We start from the raw sequence: 20,187 nt of genomic DNA, 5'->3' as shown, positions 1-20,187 counted from the left end.
CCAGCTGTCTATTTGATATCTGTATTTCGATGTCTATTTAATGGTCCAAATTGTTTTAAACGCAGTGCTTGATCCTCCTCCCTGACACATACACATGCCTGCTCTACTTGCACACTTGCTCATGTAAGCTGATGACAACTGTATACTTCCGGATTTTCAGCCCAAAATTCATAAAGTCACCCTGGACTTCTCTTTCACACTCAACATCTATTCTATTTGACTATTCAAAAAGATTCAAAAGTAGAACTCCTTAGAGAAATGGCTAATTCTGGGGTTGGGACGGAGAAAGTAGTATGCTGTGATTGCACCACTGCACTCCACCCTGGGTGGCAGAGTGAGACCCTGTCTCCAAAAACAACAACAACGAAATCACTAAGACAAAGCAAAACTGTCCAAATACAATAAACTTCAAATATCTAGAATTATCTACATTATATGCTCCATTGTACCAACCTAAAAAATGGCAAGCCAAATATATGTTGTAGTCAGATGCATGCTGCTTTAAAAAAAAAAAAATCAGTATTTAGATCATATCGTTTATTGGATAACACTTCACAATTACTTAAAAAAAAAAATTTAAAATGGCCGGGCGTGGTGGCTCACGCCTGTAATACCAGCACTTTGGGAGGCCGAGGCGGGCGGATCACGAGCTCAGGAGATCGAGACTATCCTGGCTAAAACTGTGAAACTCAGTCTCTACTAAAAATACAAAAAATTAGCCAGGTGCAGTGGCGGGTGCCTGTAGTCCCAGCTACTCAGGAGGCTGAGGCAGGAGAATGGTGTGAACCTGGAAGGCAGAGTTTGCAGTGAGCAGAGATCGCGCCACTGCACTCCAGCCTGGGCGACAGAGCAAGACTCCATCTCAAAAAAAAAAAAGAAAAGAAAAAAAAGGAACTTTTTTTTTTTTTTTTGGAGTGCAGTGGCACAATCTCGGCTCACTACAACCTCTGCCTCCTGGGTCCAAGTGATTCTCCTGCCTTAGCCTCCCAAGTAGGTGGGATTACAGGCGTGTGCCACCACACCCGGCTAATTTTTGCACTTTTAGTAGAGATGGGTCTCACCACGTTGGCCAGACTGCTCTCAAACTCGTGACCTTAGGTGATCCACCCACCTTGGCCTCCCAAAGTGCTGGGATTACAGGCATAAGCCACCATGCCCAGCCCGAAATTGATTTATAATGGGTAGCAATAACATTATACATATTTGTTTATATCAACTGGGGAAAAAATTACAGAAGATACTTTAAAAACAATTACATGTATTTACCTGTTCCTGGATGTTTAGAAGTTATAGCTTTAGCTAATATTGTGCCTAGTAACTTCGAAACAGAAATCCGTACATCATAATTGGAACCTTCAAAGGACTTAAAACATAGTGTGGCCACACTGTCCAGGTCCGTACTCCACATAAAGATGGCTTCATTCTGAAGTTCAAGGAGACACTATTCAATTGGACAAAGAGAAATTAATGAAAAATAAAATACAAACGTCAGGTTCAGAGCTATATAAGTTACAGAAACTATCAGGGTTTTAAAAAATAATACACAAATTCAGAGTATCTATTATGATTACAAGAATAATGAATACTTATTAAAAGTCATAAAAATTATATTATAGAAGAGAATGAACCTACAAGAGGTGGGAGGAGGACCCATTTCTAACTCCACAGGTTATGAAAAATGCCTTTAGAATCAATCTGTTGGCTATGAACATCTGGGAGAATAATTCCAACATTAAAAAAACTTCACTGTATTATCTTACCAACTATGTTAAGAAGGTATAAATTAAAAACAAAACAAAAAATCACTTTGAGACAACATAAACCTCACATGTAAATTTTAATTTACACAATTAGGGAGAAATTTTTAGTAGAGTAGAATGAATACTTAAGATTCTGGAAACCTGAACTTCCTACCCTCTGACCATGTGTTGCTAACTTAATTTAAACCTTGGGAAATTCATATAACTCTGGGTCTCGGTTTCCTTGTATGTTAAAATGAGATAGTCCTAGCTGACTACCAAAATAATGTAGCTTTCACTAATGCTTTCACAAAGATAATCTGATTTAATTTTCTTCATACTAATTTTTAAAGTCTGCTTATTAGATCATTTTACCTTCGCAGCAGCACAACGAACAGCCATGGATCTATCTGTTAAGCAGGATCTAGCAGCTTTATAAACATCCCTGTGACAAGGTGCAGCAGCAGCTCCTAGTCCATTCAATATATTTTGCAGACTTAGCATAATCTCATATCGGCCTTGAGACTACCAAAAAGAAAAAAAAATTAAATAGGAAAAATAATTCCACAGCAAAGAACAGGATTAAACACTGGTATCTGTCTCTGGTACTGAAGAAATACCCAGACTTCTATACATACTGACCAACCCATTCTGACATCAAGAAACAAGTTACTATTTTATGAAATATTATTTGAAAAGTTACTTGTATACACCGGATTTCAACATGATACAAATTTCACAGGGTTGATGTGAAGATTAAACAAAATTACATGAAAAGTGCCTAGCCCAAAGCTTACATGCCATTAAGCATTCAATAAATAGTTGTTATAGTCTAAGCTAACGTATTAAAAATGCAGGGTCTGCCATTTACTAGATAGGACCTTGGGCAAATCTGTTTCTTCATCTAAAAATAGAGGTAATAGTATCCCTCATAGGCTGTTGTAAGGAATGAATGAGTCATACATGCAAAGTGCTTATAACAAGCCTAGCCATACAACAAATGTTCAATAGATTTGGTAGCTATAATACTTTGTTATTATTTATTGGTTGGAATAGCATAACTCACAATTTAAAGTCTTGGATTTAGAATTGAAAAAACCTGGGTTTGAACTTCTCTGTGACCCTCAGTAACTTTGTGACTTTAAGTTGTTCTTACTTATTTCCTCATCTATAAAATGAGGATAAGATGAACCTCATAGGTAAACATTCACACAGTGCCTGGCACACAGTAAACAGTCAAGAAATAGTAGCTGCTTGGTTGGGCCCGGTGGCTCACACCTGTAATCTCAGCACTTTGGGAGGCCAAGGTGGGCCAAGTGCTTGAGCTCAGGACTTCACAACCAGCCTGGGCAACACGGTAAAACCATAACTCTAAAAAAATACAAATTTTAGCCAGGCGTGTTGGTGCACATCTCTAGTCCCAGCTACTCAGGAAGCTGAGGTGGGAGCATGGTAGAGCACACCTGTAGTCTCAGCTACTCGAGAGGCTGAGGTGGGAGGATGGCTTGAGCCTCGGAAGCAGAGGGTGCAGTGGGAGGTAGAGGGTACAGTGGGAGGCAGAGAGTGCAGTGAGTGCAGATTGCACCACTGAACTCCAGCCTGGGTGACAGAGCCAGACCCTGTCTTAAAAAAAAAAAAAAAAAGTAGTCGCTTATTTTATTAATGTTTTACTAAATGCCTCAAATCATATCTATATCCCAGGAAGTTAAGGCCACTGAAGGTAGATAAGTTGGAGTTGGAGGAAGACAAAGATCAGCATCAAGAATCACTTCATAGTAATATTATTAATTCATCTTTGTTTAAAGGCACTTCAAAGTCATAGGTGAACATAATAAAATGGTGCCAATGAGAATCTTCCGAACTTTTCTTTTATTCCAGTTCCAAATGTTGTGTATCACTGGTGGGTGTGGATATCTCTGAAATGTTGTGATACCTGATCAACTAAATCAAAGATCAAAAGTAGGGAATACGGCTCAAGGACGTTAGCTAAAAAAATTTTAAAAATAGGGGAGCAACAAAATACTTAACAGTAACTTAAAACATTTTCATAACTATAGAGTAATCCTCTATTAACCAAGGGGCCTAAAAAGTGTTATAGCTTAACCAGTGGAATTAGGAGGAAGAAAGTTTAAAATGGCTGTATCTCAATAAATAAAATTTCTTACAGATATCTGCTTTTAAATAAAACTAGATTTATAGATGTTATAAAAATCTGTTCTCCTTAATCATTTTCTCCAATCTTTTGGGAAACTATTGCTGAGAAGTGATCTGATGAGCAAATTTTCTCACCAGTTTTACGTTAGAGTCTTCACTTCTTAAAGTTCTTGAATCAGCTACATTCTTCTTAAAATTTACCCATTTTTTTAATTGGAATTTTCCCTTGTTTTGCCTTGCTACATTTTTAAAAAATGTGTGTGTGACTGTCCAACATTTCTATAAATTACTTCAGAGCTGTTTTCTAGATTTTTGTAAATAAAGTAACAAGAGTAACCAGTGTGATGTTTTTAGATTTATTTTTTCTAATAAATATTTTTTAAGAGACATGGTGTTGGGCCGGGCATGGTGGCTCATGTCTGTAATCCTAGCACTTTGGGAGGCTGAGGCAGCTGGATCACTTGAGGTCAGGAGTTCAAGAATAGCCTGGTGAACATGGTGAAACCCTGTCTCTACTAAAAATACAAAAAATTTGCTGGGCGTGGTGGCACGTGCCTATAATGCCAGCTACTCGGGAGGCTGAGGCAGGAGAATTGCTGGAGCCCAGGAAGTGGAGGTTGTAGTGAGCTGAGATCGTGCCACTGCACTCCAGCCTGGACAACACAGCCAGACTCCGTCTCACAAAAAAAAAAAAAAAGAGGGTCTTGCTCTGTCACCTAGGATGCCATCCAGTGGCATGACCATAGCTCACTACAGCCTTGAACTCCTGGGCTCAAGTGATCCTCCTGCCTCAGTCTTCTGAGGGGCTAGAACTACAGGTGCTCACCACCATACTGCAACTAATTTATGATTTTGTAGAGACAGAGTCTTCCATTGTTGCCCAGGGTGGTCTCAAACTCCTGGCTTTAAGTGATCCTCCCGTCTCAGCCTCTCAAGTAGCTGAGATTACAGGTGCAAACTACCATGTCCATGTTTTTATATTTAAAGGTGCTAAGTTGTCCTTACATATTAGGGACCACAGATTTAAACCTTTTGCTAAACAAACATATAAATGCTTTCATTTCAAAACCAGTAAAACCACAGTTGGCAAGAGATTACAGTATCTTAGTTTCTTAAAGTCAAATGAAGAGACAGTCTCAAAAACAAGGGGTGTTCCAGAGTAGTAAGTGACACAAATATTTCAATGAGGATTCAGTTGAAAATATACTCCCTTGGCAATTAAAAGGTCATCTGGATCTGGTCACACATCCTCTACACTCTTTCCCCTCAGATTATATTCCTTACTACCTTCTGATGCTAGTATAGTAACTCATCTATCCATAAGGTATACAGTGTTTATCAACTATGTAGTCCCTAGTGACAAGCAGTTGCACTGGCACCAGTAAGTACTATCAAATAGAAAAGATGGAGTAAGAGGAGAGAGCAGGGATGGGCCTATAAGTGGAATACATTAGTTTTCACCCACTTGGATTTATATGAATACAAGAAATTCTACTGCTTTACTATTTTTCTGACAGGAATTCAATATACAGAGTACATATTGTGCATCATCTAGAAATATTTAATTTATAGGTATATTTATATTCATATCTACATATGCTTGTCATATGTAAAGTTCTTTTATTTGCTCAGGAAAGCATAAACCAATAAAATGCTGTATTTTCATTCTTTGGCTAAACTTGTAATTACTTACCTCTGCACTCTTCACAGCCTTAAGAATATTCCCCACCGTATCAGTAAAGGTGTTACCCAGTATTCTACCCAACTTCTTGTACAAGGAACCCAAACATACCACAGCAGCACTGAAACAACATTTAAATTAGAAATTAGTCACAGCTGAAACAATAGGAATAAAAATATCTTAGAATATGTAAGGATAACTATTGAAAAATTTCCCCATTCTCTTGGTTGTCTTTTTACTTTCTTTGTATTATCCTTTGAAACACAAATGTATTAACTGTGATGAAGTCTTATCTATTTTTTGTCAGTTGTGCTTTTTGATGCTATACCTAAGAAACGCTGCCAAAAACAAGGTCACAAAGATTTACCCCTATGTTTTTTCTTACGAGTTTTATAGTTTTAGCTGTTACACTTACATCTATGATCAATTTTGGGTTAATTTTTTTATACATGGTGTAATAGAAGGGTCCAAATTCATTCTTTTGCATGTGGACATACAGTTATACCGGCATCACTTGTTGAAAAAGTTACTATTTTAAATTTTACTTTGAAAGGATAAAATTTCTAAGAATCTATTCTGTGGTTAAATCTTAAGGCATGACACTTAGGTGAATATGATTATACTTTCAATAATAAGGATGTATCAATCTGTGATTACTACTCAGCCCAAAGATTACACACCCTCAACTTTGTTACAAAATTCTACAAAATATTTCAACAGAACTCAGCTACATATTAGATAATAGTTAAGCTTAAAGACAAAAATAAAAACAAGAAATAATGTTCTCATCAAGTTTGAAATCTGAAAACTTTATGGGGGAATACATTCTGTTATAAGTAAAAATTAGAGCAACAAAAACTTCTATAGAATTATGACATGGTGGCTGGGCGCAATGGCTCATGCCTATAATCCCAATACTTCGGGAGGCCAAGGCGGGTGGATCACTTGAGGTTGGGAGTTTGAGACCAGCCTGGTCAACATGGTAAAATGCCGTATCTACTAAAAATACAAAAATTAGCTCAAAGTGGTGGTGCGTGCCTGTAGTCCCAGCTACTTGAGAGGCTAAGACAGGGGAATTGCTCGAACCCAGGAGGCGGAGGTTGCAGTGAGCCGAGATCACGCCACTGCACCCCAGCCTCGGTGACAGAGAGGTTCTGTCTCAAAAAAAAAAGAAAAAAAGAAATACTACGTGGCTCATTGCCTTTTTAAAGATAACAGGTGATAAAATGAACTAAATCCTACAGAGAAACTAGGCTGTTCTTTTCAGGATCTTAGCAAATACTTTTCTACATGATATTTATTATCAATTTTCATAACCAAGAATGAATAAATTGCAAAAGCATCCAAAAATGTGAAGAATTTAAAATATCTTTCTTAAATATTCAACTGCTAAAATTTTTTTTAGGAAGATGTTTTCAATCTCAAATCTAGACTTCAAATATGTCTAAAGTATTTGTAGAATTGTTTCTCAGTAACTAACATGAAGTGTTAGTTTCTTAAAATGAGTAAAACTGAGTTTGTATTCAGTTTCAAAGTAATTGTCAAGTACTATGGGTACTTCATAAAAATACAACAGGAAGCAATATTTTGTTTCCTGTTCTGTTTTAATGTTTCACTTACAGCTTAGTAGGAAGGTAACTTGGAGAATCATCTTTGCTACGAATAAGATCATTACATTTATCGATTGCCTCGTAAACGGAGAATGTGTCTCCAATACTATAAAGTATGGCTAGATTCTTAGCAAGGAGTTTGCGGGTAGGAGGCCCTGGGGAGTTGTTCAACAAAGACAGGAGCTGTTCAACAAGAGTCTTCTGTTTCTCCCTTACATCATTCTAGAAAGAAAGATAACACAAAGACACTTCAAAGTCAATATAATTATATGTAATCCTCTAACATAATTTTTCTTTCAAATATTTAAGAACTAAAAAGGCTCTAGAAAAATACAAACTTATTTTGACTGGAAGTTACAAATAAGTTGGTAGTGTGGTCATTATGCCACACTAAACAGGTAGTTTGTTGCTCTGCTAATAACTCCAAAAAAACCCTCCAAAAATTCCAAACCACATTATACTGTAATCTCTGTTAACAAATATAAGGGCTCTATGTATTCTAAATCTTCTTTTGTTTGAAAGGTAGAGGAAATTTGTATCATTATTTTTCATAGAGACAATGTGATATGGTTTGGCTCTGTGTCCCCACCCAAATCTCATGCTGAATGGTAATTCCCATGTGTCAGGGGAGGGGCCTGCTACAAGGTGATTGGATCATGGGGGTGGATTTCACCCATGCTGTTCTTGTGACAGTGAGTGAGTTCTCACAAGATCTGATGGTTTAAAAGTGTGTGACACTTCCCCCCAACCCTTCCTGCCACGATGTGAAGAAGGTCCTCACTTTCCCTTCACCTTCTCCCATGACTGTAAGTTTCCTGAGGTCTCCCAGTCACACCTGTTAAGCTTGTGTAATTGTGCATTAATTAAACCTCTCTTCTTCATAAATTACCCAGTCTCAGGTAGTTCTTTACAGCAGTGTGAGAACGGACTAACACACAAGGTCACACTATGTTGCCTGGGGTAGAGTGCAACGGCTATTCATAGGGGCAATTATAGTGCTGCACTACAGCCTCGAATTCCTGGGCACAAGCAATCCTCCTGCTTTAGCCTACCAAGTAACTGGGTCTACAAGTACGCATCAGCATGTCCAAATTTGTACTTTCAAGTACAGCGTCTGAGTTACTAATCCTACACCTCCCCCATATAAGCTGCATAAAGCAGTAACCTATAATCTGTAACCAGAGCTGACCTTGTAATGGCTACCTGTTTTATTCAATCTATTCCTAAGTGTAATGCAATTTTCTTTTTGCAAGCTTATGTATATAAATGTTAATAATGTTATTCCATTCTCCTTGTCTGCTATCCAAATAAAGAGTACATAGTATCATTATGAAGCTAATGGTATTCAGGTGCTCACTGAAGCCTAAAATTCCACAATAAAATATTTGTCAGTGTATAGAATTTTGTCTTTTGCTAATTTTTTCCCCCAAATCTAGAAGTTGCTTTTTTTCTCTCTTAAAGATCAGCAAACTTGTCAAATATTTTGATAACTAGAGTCACATAGCTCCTTGTTGTCTCAGAACAAGAATGTGTTTTGGAATGCTATTATTTTAAATTCATAAATAAAATGTCTTTTGTTAAATTCTAAATGTCTCCATGAGTAGTGTTTTTGTACCACTTTGGAACTGCATATAGTACTGTGATTATGTGAAAAAATGTTCTTATTTTTAGGAGATGTAGGCTAGAAGTGCCACCTCAATGGCTTAGTAAATTAATCAACCAAACATGGCAAAATGTTACTAATTGCTGAATGTACGTGAAGGGTATGAGTGATCAGTTTTCCTTTTTTATACTCATGTCATAAGCTTTTAAGGGAGAATCTGTTTATCCATAGGCTCTTGAATTCATACACCTCAAGTCTTCCTACCTTTTTAAAGTGAAACTCCCACTACATTGTTTAGCCACCATACTTTACCAGGGCTTTCTGGACATGGAGGAACACAGATGCAGAAGATAACAAAAATGAAGGATAATACAAAGTACTTGTAGTTGGTGTTTCATATATTTTTAAATTAATACCAAAAACATTAGCTAATTTCTTCCTGCTTTTCTGAATAGCGAAAACTTCTAATAGTAAAAACTCTGATGAGGGAACAAAAAATGTACTATGTTTCATTAAGTTTTAACAAAGTCTAACATTTTAAAGTTAAATTACATTATTCTGGAAAAAACTAGAAAAGCAAACCAAAGGAAGTAAACATGGGCACTTAAAAAAACATGTTGTCATTTTACCCACCCTGCTGGTTGCTAACAAGAGCTTCTCCAAGTATCTCAACCACTCAAAAATAAACTTTGCCTTCTGAACTTCACCTAGTTGATTGTATGCTTCTTCATTCAGCAATAAGCTATGAGCTAATTCCATTCCTTGCAGCAATCCTCCTAGCTGGTCACAGTTCTTCTCGTTAAACTTTGGTCAATATACCTAAGAATAAAAATCTGCAATACAGGAAAATAATGTATTTTAAAAGGGGAATAAAAAGGAAGGCAATCATAATATTGGAAATCTTTCACAGAAAAGTGAAAACATAATTAAATGTATACATTTTTTATAACTGCTCTAGGGTGAATCTGGGAAAATCCCAATAATGTTCTAGTTAACACTGACATAAAATCCACCTTTATATTCTGTACTCAAGCAGACAGGCAAAATAGAGTAGTATTATTGGCAATTGTATGCAAAAACTTGCTAAACAGAAGAGACATTCCACTAAAATTTTGAAAATTTTAAGATTAAGCTGTTTATTCTGTGTTAGGTTTTCTTTGCAGTTTAAGTAACTTACTAAAATGGGTAATAGGTACATATTAAAAAATGACACCAAACATCCAGACCTTCTACTAGAATTCTATAGTAAAGCTTACCATCTCTCTGGGCCTTTGCCTAGCTAGGTACATGCCCTGTCATTTACCTGGAGATCCAAGAGGGACTTAAGCCCATTAGCATCAGTTCTCCCAGCCTACTAAAGGCACTGCTTGTAGTTTCAGGTGAGGAGTTTAGGAGAGTCCAATCTTAACTAGGCTTATATCTGAAAGTCTTGTGAGAGCAAACTTTTTAAAATGGGTATTGTCCAGGAATTATAGCAATCAAGATCGTATCTGCTCTGACCTAGATCCAGTGTAGCCTTAATTTTGTGGTAGCAAACAATCAACAGAAGACACAGGGTTTGTAAAATTATTGTCTTATTCAAGGCATCTCCTGGGGTACACCTTAGTGCTGTTACAGAGCACAAAAGCATATAAATATAAATGTATGTATATATATACATATTCACATTAACATAGAAATTTATAAGATGGCATTGTGATTACTAGACAGATTTTTTATTTTTAGGAGATGCATGCTTTACTGTAACTTACTTTTTAAATGGTTAAACCACTTACTCAACCATAAAATATGGCAAAATGTTAACAGCCGAATATAGGTAGTGGATATGTGAGTGATCATTTCACTACTCTTCATTTTTCTGCATTTTAAAAAGCACAACAAAAAGTAGAAAAAAATTATTTAAGAAAAGAAATAAAACACAAGTTGGCTATTAAAAACTACTACTACTTACAGGAGTGGCAGCTATCATCAGGAACGTTAAAGAACATAGAAGGTACCATAGCATGTACAAAAGATGGGTATTCCTATTCACTAATGTCCCTAAATAGAAACATGTTAATTGGAATTTCATAGGAATATAGATAAAATGCTATGGCTAATTTAACTAAAATAGTTAAAATACATATCTCACATTTCCCTAAACAAATCTCATACTTTTACAGAGAAGCCAGTAACTAAAGAGGTATTAGAAAATTAGATGACAGACATGGGAAAGGCTTTTCATTTTTCCAAACAGTTTATCTGTTTCATAATTTCAAATGGTTTACCTGTTTGAAATTACTTAGAGTATCAGGTCATCATAATTATAATACAACTGAAAAGAGCCTCTTTAAAAGACAGTAGTCACAAACTGGTTCCCTGTTGGTCAAGACTGCCTGCAATGCATTGGGGCTAACATTTAAACATAAGAAGATTGTGCATAAAAATCTGGGTCCAGGGCCAGGCGCAGTGGCTTACATCTGTAATCCCAGCACTTCGGGAGGCTGAGGCAGGAGGATCACTTGAGTCTTGGGTTCAGGAGTTCAAGACCAGCCTGGGTAACATAGACCCTTGTCTCTACAAAAAATTAAAAAATTAGCCAGGCATGGTGGTGCATGCCTGTAGTCCTAGCTACCTGTGAGACTGAGATAGCAGGATCACTTGAGCCAGAGAGGTTGAGGCTTCAGTAATCCATGACCACACCACTGCATTCCAGCCTGGTGAAGAGTGAGATCCTGTCTCAAAATCAAAAAAAGAAAAAATCTGGGTCCAGTGCCATGTGTGATGGCTCATGACTATGATCCCAGTACTTTGAGAGGCCGAGGCAGGAGAACTGCTGAGGCCAGGAATTTGAGAGCAGCCTAGGTAACAGTGGGACACCCTCTCCACCAGAAAAAAAAATAAAAAAAGAAAGAGAAAGAAAATCTTAGGTCATTTTCAAAAATGTCACTTTTACAGAACAAAGAATATAAACAATGTGGCCAGGTGTGGTGGCTCACACCTGTAATCCCAGCACTTTGGGAGGCCAATGCAGGCAGATTATCTGACCTTAGGTATTCGAGACCAGCCTGGGCAACAAGGCGAAACCCCATTTCTACGAAAAATACAAAAATTAGCCAAGCATGATGTTGTGCACCTGTGGTCCCACTTACTCGGGAGATTGAGGCAGGAGAATCGCTTGAACCCTGAAGGCAGAGGATGCAGCGAGCCAGGATCATGCCATTGCACTCCAGACTGGGAGACAGAGTGAGACTCTGTCTTGAACAACAACAAAAAAGGAATATAAACAATGCTGTTAAACATTCATTTTTACTGAAGCAACAAAAATTCTAGCTTGTTTTAAAAAACCCTCCTTTCCTTTCTTCAATTATTGAAGTGAACTAGCCAAAATATTCACAATTAAGGATACAGTTAATAAATGCTACAGAAATAATTTCTGGAAGAAACCTACTAAATACACACAAGGTGAAAAACAAGTTTACACTTAGTATCTATGATTGTTTGGGGGGTAGAAATAACCACAGTATCATAGAGAAAATTTCTTATTAATACCAGGGTAAGTCAAAATCCTATCTTCAGAATCAAATTACCCTTTCTAGAAGTCATTAGCATTTGCTGAAGAGACATTTTTTTTCTTTAGGCAGCAGCAATATTGTGGTGTAAAATGATCTATCAAGAAGCAAAATAGCTAACACAATGTGATAATAAATAATTCAGCAAAAAGCTTGAGATCATAAGCAGGTCATAAAGTCATCTCTAATGCCCTCAATATATTCCTTATGTAAATTACTCCTAAAAGAAGTAGACAATTCATATTGGTAATCTCACATCTAAACTCACAAGTCTAAAATATTTGCACCTGAGAGCTCCACATATGCACTACCCATGAGATAAGCAAGGGCATTTTGCAAAGAGATGGCTGCTGCTCTTATCTGAAGTCTTACCTCATCAGGAAGATGAATACAAATTCAGTCAATGTTATCTGCTATATGTTTTAATATAACCACAACCCTACATATACCTGAGGAATGCTTATTTTTCTAATTTTTCTCTTAGTTTCTCTTATGTTTCTATTGAGATTACAAGGTGATTTACTACAAGTGAACACATATGTCAATATATTTAAATATATTTTTCAAAGTACAGTTAGTTGCTACTTGAAAAAAGGATTTTATAAAACTGCTGCCCCAAATGTAATGCCAGCTATATTTAACAGAAGCAGCTAATATTTACTATTTATTATAGTCTAAGCAGTACTCTAAGTGCTTTACATTATTTTCTTGAATAATCTGACAAACTGTCCACGAAGCAGCTATTTTTATTAGCCCTATTTTACAGATGAGGACATTGAAACACAGAGAAGTTAAGTGACTTTCCCAAGGTCACAGAGAACCTGGGTGTGCACTTAAGCAATCTGACTTCAGATATATTTGTTTCAACCACAACATACTATGCTGCCACCCTTTCATCCAATCAAGCCCCTCAAAAATGTGAGAAGTTAGGCCAGGTCCGGTGGCTCACACTCGTAATGCCAGCACTTTGGGAGGCCGAGGCAGGTGGATCACCTGAGGTCAGGAGCTTGAGACCAGTCTGGCCAACATGGTGAAAACCTGTCTCTACCAAAAATACAAAAAATTAGCCAGGCGTGATGGCATATGCTTGTATTGTCAGCTACTGAGGAGGCCAGGAGGCTGAGGCGTGAGAATCACTTGAACCCAGGAACCCGGGAGCTGGAGGTTATAGTGAGCCAAGATCACGCCATTGCATTCCATTGCGCTCTAGCCAGGGTGACAAGAGTGAATCTCTGTCTCAAAAAAAAAAAAAAAAAAAGTGAGAAGAGGGGCCAGGCACAGTGGCTCACACCTATAATCCCAGCATTTCGGGAGGACAAAGCATGAGGGTGGCTTGAGCCCATGAATTCAAGACCAGCCTGAGCAACATAATGAGACCCCATCTCCCCCCAAAATAAAAAAATTAGCTGGGCATGGTGGTGCATACCTGTAGTCCCAGCTACTTAGGAGGCTGAGGTAAGAAGATCACTCGAGCCCAGGAGGTTGAGGTGACAGTGAGCCATGATCAAAAAACAAAAAAACCCAAAGCCAGTCATTTTTTTAAAAGCTTACATTTTGTACATAATTTGTGGATATATGGAACTAAATGACACTGTTTCCCAACGACAGAACATCAGGTTCCTTGGTGTAATAAATTTGGGAATCTTCCATTAAGACAAAGTTAGGGATTTTTACCTATAAGATTTCTCAGGCTATTTAATTAGGTTAATGTATACTATGACTCTCCATGAATGCAATATAGTATGAAGTATTAGTCAAAATGCTGCCAGCACCTAGCAACTTCTAGACCTAAGCAAACTGTTCCAAGGAGAAACATTAAAATGTACTTGTTATCACTACTTATTTTTATATATATATACGTATTCTGGAGATGGAGTTTCCCTCTTGTTGTCCAGGCTGGAATGCAATGGTGCGATCTCGGCTCACTGCAACCTCCACCTCCCGGGTTCAAACAATTCTCCTGCCTCAGCCTCCCGAGTAGCTGGGATTACAGGCATCCACCACCACACCTGGCTAATTTTGTATTTTTAGTAGAGGCGGGGTTTCACCATGTTGGTCAGGCTGGTCTCGAACTCCTGACCTCAGGTAATCCACCCACCTCGGCCTCCCAAAGTGCTGGAATTACAGGGATGAGCCACCATGCTTGGCTCTATTAATACATTTTTAAAAGGTACACAAGAATGTTTATTCCATTACTTTACAGCCAAACACTGTATGTGCTTACCCTAAAGCCAATAACTGAACTAAGTTATAAAGGTATTTAAACGCTTTTAGACTAGGTATTTCTCTGGGCACTATTTGCTTCTTTCAAAACTGTCTGTACTTTGTACATGATAGATACTCCTAGTTACTCAGTCATCATTTTCATGCCATAGGTCTTTTATGTTGAGAAAAGTAGGCACTGTGAACTAGACCTAAGGTACCAAGGTAACATCCAAATTATGCTTCTCAAACTGGGATAACTCCAGCAGATTATGAAGCATATTACTATGCTAGAGGTCAAATTTAGACTAGAGGGTCAAATTTTACTTAAAGTTTTCCCTAAGCATTAATTTTTAACATTGTTTTATATTAAAATACAGATTTATGCATATGGAAGGCAAAATTAATAAAACACTTCAAAATAAAACGTGAGACTTCAAAGAAATCCTGAGAATGATAATGCCTTTCTAGACGTCCTTTAACAAAAATCACTCCCTTTTGCTGTTAAAAATACTATTTTAATGGAAAAATTGAAGAACCACTAAGCCATGAGTAAGCTGAACTATATGAAACTGCCATTTTTATAGGTGAAAAAAAGGCTGGCTTGACAATTTATGCGATTCAACTTAAGTACCAGTCTTCAAATATCAGACATAGTGTATATGTGTACTAATGTCTGTACTTTGCATAATATTCTTTCTTTTCGAATGGCTCTGTATTAAGCCTAGTGACTTTATTAGCCTAGAGTAACACACATGTATATTATTGACTACTAATAGAAAAAGGAACCAGCAGGGCACCAATATTCTAGGGTCAGAGTTTTCTTTTCTTTTTTTTAAAGATGGAGTCTCACCCTGTCACCCGGGCTGGAGTGCAATGGCACAATCTTGGCTCACTGCAACCTCCGCCTCCTGGGTTCAAGTGATTTTCCTGTCTCAGCCTCCAGAGTAGCTGGGACTACAGGCACATGCCACCAGGCCCGGCTAATTTCTGTATTTTTAGTAGAGATGGGGTTTCACAATATTGGTCAGGCTGGTTTTGAACTCCTGACCTCAGGTGATCCACCCGCCTTGGCCTCCCAAAATGCTGGGATTACAGGCATAAGCCACCACGCCCAGCCTCAGAGTTTTCTTTTCTAAGGTAACTTACTCCAAAACCATCTCTGAGAGCAGTTAACAACCGTATTGTCAGGCCAGGTGCGGTGGCTCATGCCTGTAATCCCAGCACTTTGGGAAGCCAAGGCTGGCAGATCACTTGAGCCCAGGAGTTCAAGACCAACCTGGGGAACATGGCAAAACCCTGTCTCCACAAAATATACAAAAGTTAGTTGGATGTGATGATGCACACCTGCAGTCTCAGCTGTTCGTGAGGCTGAGGTGGGAGGATCCCTTGAGATAGGGAGGCGGAGGCTGCAGTGGGCCAAGATTCCGCCACTGCACTCCAGCCTCCGGAAGACGCTGTCTCAAAACAAATAAAACCAACCAAGGGTTGGTTTTAATTCATCTAGAAATGAGTTAACTTCAATTTTATTTAGGCATGGTAGTGTAAGCACCTTCAACAATGTCAACAAACATACAGGCAGTTGATTATTCCGGTCCTGATAGAAAGTGCTAATATAATTTTCTCTCTCTAGAGTTTACAGGTCTATTTTGGTAGCAATGAAAACATGTTGAAATTTATAGGGAGAAAAAAGTATTCCTAATCTTCTTGGTCATTTTAGTTTCTTAAAATGATTATATCATTTCAAGGAGGGAAAAGGGAAAGATCACAAATAATCAAAGAAGACACTGGATACAAGGTTAGAAAGGTTTATTGGATTGGTTTGTTAGTGTTTTCCTTCTGGAGCATGAAAATAATTCACAAAACAAAAAAGTCACTAAACAGTAAATGAAACTAATTCCAGAATGTATCAAGTGCCTGAAGTGTTGGGATACATCTCAGACTTTAATTTCAATTACTTCTATTTGACTTTTACTTACCTAAAAGACACCATAACAGCTTCAATTCACCCTATAGTCTTAGTTCCTCAGTTCTGAACAAAAAGCACGAAGTAAACAAAACAAAACAAAAAACCCCAACTCTCAAGAACTCCCACAATTCAAAAAACACAGATAAATCCAAAAATCCAAACCTTTCCCAAAAATATAGTAATTAGCTTCCATCTATAAGGAAGCTAGATTATTCTACCCTGACCTCAGATTTTCACTTGTGATTTAGGCTTTGCAAAATTATACGTTACAAAAACAGGAATTCACAAGTTACAAACAGCATTAGGCCACAATTGAGATGTTGCTTAAAGAAGGCTGCCCCTGGTATAAAGAAAACGAAGTCCTTTTGTTACAGCACTTTACATATCTCTAGGCAGAATCCTAAAGTTGGTTTGCTGACACTTAACACCAGTATAGTTTATTAGAATTAGGGTAAAATGGATAAGAAGCAAGTCATTTGTAATGTTAAGAGTTCTTTAACACAGTTATAACTTGATAATTTAAAAATCTTGTCTGTATCAATTCCATCTTTGAATCTGAAATATCTTGCTTCCTTCTTTCTACAACAGTATTTTAAAATTTGGCTAAAAAAATTACTTGCCTCAGAAAACAGCAGAAAAATCTCTGACAATGAAATTCAAACCTGTGACATTATTTTGTATGAACTTAACATTAGTCTAATTCTCTATAACAACCCTACAAATAAATTGGCTATCATTAGTTAAAAATTTGAAATGTTAACAATATAATAATGATTTAAGCTCAATAGGAAATAATTTGATTTAGGTGAGTGGTTCAAAACCATGCATATTAAATCTAAATATGAAAAATGCAAAAACTTTTACAGCCAGTGCTAAAATTTTAGAAAAGCTGATAGTTTAATATAAACAGTGGCAGTACAAACGGTTCAACTCTGTTAGAAAAAAAATATTTATCCTAAGTTATAAAAATATCAAAACCATTTGATAAAAACATCCAGTTTTTGAAAATTCATAAGAAAAAGGAAAATATAAGTATAAAAGTATTAATTACAGCACTGTAATTAACTGTAATTCTAGTGAAAATTCAAAAGAACTTACAAGTCCAACACTAAAGAAATGGTTAAAATTTGACATATTCAAAAAATACTAGGCTGTCATATAAAACTATGAAAACTACAAATGCACAGGAGTGCAAAAGGCTTAATGGGGGGGAAAAAAAGTAAAGAAAACTGAGTGCAGAAGTTTTACATGTTAAGAGAAACCTTTAGATAAAGCAGTGTTTACCAAGAATACTTTGTGGAATACTGCCAGAAGAATGAGAACATGTATTCTATGTGAAGAGGGGGAAATCCAAGTTGAAATGGTTTTGGGAAATGCCACATTGTCAGTTTCCTTCATCAGTTTCTCCATACATGTAACATGGTAATGTGCACTATGTACAGCCAAGAGGGCATGCAGATAAAGCATTTGATGTTTCTAAACACGTTTTAACTATAAGCCTCTCCTCTACTCCCTTTTTCTTTTTTTCTCAGCCAGGAATCTCATAGAATTGTGTGTTCTATAGAATACAATCTTTGAATTACTAATCATTAAAGACTAGTATAGGTCAAAAAATCTAAATATTTCTGTTTTGTTCATATTATAAAATGATTTCTTTCTCTCTCTTTTTTTTTTTTTTTGAAGGAGTCTCGTTCTGTTGCCCAGGCTGGAGGGCAGTGCAGCGGTGTGATCCTGGCTCATTGCAAGCTCCGCCTCCCAGGTTCAAGCTATTCTCGTATCTAAGCCTCCCACATAGCTGGGATTACAGGCATGTGCCACCATGCCCAGCTAATATTTGTATTTTTAGTAGAGATGGGGTTTCACCATGTTGGCCAGGCTGGTCTCGAACTCCTGGCCTCAAGTGATCTGCCCGTCTTGGCCTCCCAAAGTGCTGGGATTACAGGCGTGAGTCACTGCATCCAGGCTGAAATGATTTATTATTAGTAGAAGGATATATAATTTCCACTATCAATGACTATTGATGTCTGTCTTCTACTTAAAAGAGGACATTTCTGATTAATATTTTGGATCAAAATACCTATATAAACAGAATCTTCTCATAAAGATGTAAATAAAGAAAGACGACGATGGCCAGGTGCGGTGGCTCATGCCTGTAATCCCAGCACTTTGGGAGGTCCAGGTGGGTGGATCATGAAGTCAAGAGATTGAGACCATCCTGGCCAACGTGGTGAAATCCCGTCTCTACTAAAAATATAAAAATTAGCTGGGTGTGGTGGCGCGTGCCCATAGTCCTAGCTACTTGGGAGCCTGGTGACAGAGCGAGACTCTATCTAAAAAAAAAAAAAAAAAAAAAAGAGAGAAGACAAATATACAAAGTTTCAACTTTGTATACCTAAGATTTATCAATTTGCATAAAAATCTGTGTCATTCTGTGGCCAGGTGCAGTAGCTCACGCCTATAATCCCAGCACTTTGGGAGGCCGAAGCGAGCGGATCACCTGAGGTCAGGAGTTCCATGGAGAAACCCTGTCTCTACTAAAAATATAAAATTAGCCGGGCATGGTGGCAGGTGCCTGTAATCCCAGCTACTCGGGAGGCTTGAGGCAGGATAACAGCTTGAACTTGGGAGGTGAAAGTTGTGGTGAGCCAAGATGGTGCCACTGCACTCCAGCCTGGGCAACAAGAGCCAAACTCCATCTCAAAAAAAAAAAATTGTGTTATTCTATATTGTTAAGTAACTTTCACATATGCATCCTTTACAAACTAAAAATGACTTGTTGTACTATATATTTTAAAATTTGATTTACGGAATTCTGAATATGAATTCCCACAGTCAAATGAATCCATGTTTTCTAACTTATACCACAAAAACCTAACTTATGACACACCCCAGGCACAGCACTAATACTTCTAATTTTCATATATAATAAAAACACATTCAGTGTACTAAGATGCCAAGAATATTTTCTGCAAACTTGGTAGGAACAGGAAGAATGTTGCTGCTCACCACTACGTAATATAAGGCAATACGAACAGCAAATACGCACTGCTCTAAGAACTGATGGGGAGCACATCCTATTAGGATAGAGAAGTCAGGGTGGAATAGAAGAGAAACAGGAGTTACCAAGACAAAAAATTTAACACCAGGACAAGAAATTTATAAGAAGTTGGGGTTAAAAAGGGTTACAGGTTGGGGACCGAATTTATTCTGCCGTCTTTCCCCCCCCACCCCAAAATACTGCATGTTATTGTGAGGAATGAGAAAAATGGCAGAAGCTGGATTCCATGATGGTGAGATTGCCAGTGGGAGACCCAACTGGACTACTGTTTGTAGCAATTCTCCTTCCAGCTTATGAAAGAGAACACCCCTGAAGCGTAAAAGGAAGTGTTCTGGGGGGTGGGAGGGTTAGATAAGACTGAGCAGTAGGAACCAACTCTAATATGTCAGTGACAGAAAAATGATTATTTTTTGAGGATCTATGCACTAAAACCTTTTAATTCACTATCTCATTTAATCCTCATAATACTGAAACTTAAGACATCACTGCTATTGCTAATATAGTTATTGCCATAGCTGGTGAAGCAGCCAATCCTTCTAACTTTGTTGTTCTTTCTCACCACTTCACTTTTATGTCTCCAGTACTTTGAGGCTTTTTGTTAGTGTTATGTCTTCCAGAGA

General features: G+C 37.5%; 1 protein-coding gene across 1 annotated transcript in view; it reads right to left on the bottom strand.

The window, feature by feature from the left end:
* HEATR5A (HEAT repeat containing 5A) overlaps positions 1 to 20,187 on the bottom strand; it is a 133,424-nt gene that overhangs the window by 106,656 nt on the left and 6,581 nt on the right. The window contains exons 2-6 of the mRNA XM_011994773.1: positions 9,421 to 9,620; positions 7,195 to 7,406; positions 5,587 to 5,695; positions 2,115 to 2,264; positions 1,267 to 1,441 (exon numbers count right to left, since the gene is read on the bottom strand). Of these exons, the coding sequence (XP_011850163.1) occupies positions 1,267 to 1,441; positions 2,115 to 2,264; positions 5,587 to 5,695; positions 7,195 to 7,406; positions 9,421 to 9,546 (772 nt within the window). The 5' untranslated portion in view covers positions 9,547 to 9,620. The remainder of the gene's footprint in view (positions 1 to 1,266; positions 1,442 to 2,114; positions 2,265 to 5,586; positions 5,696 to 7,194; positions 7,407 to 9,420; positions 9,621 to 20,187) is intronic.

This window comes from Mandrillus leucophaeus, unplaced genomic scaffold (assembly GCF_000951045.1).
Source record: "Mandrillus leucophaeus isolate KB7577 unplaced genomic scaffold, Mleu.le_1.0 Scaffold460, whole genome shotgun sequence".
Classification (NCBI taxonomy): Eukaryota; Metazoa; Chordata; class Mammalia; order Primates; family Cercopithecidae; genus Mandrillus; species Mandrillus leucophaeus.
The sequence above is the reverse complement of the archived record's forward strand: the minus strand, read 5'-3'. Positions and strand labels throughout refer to the sequence as shown.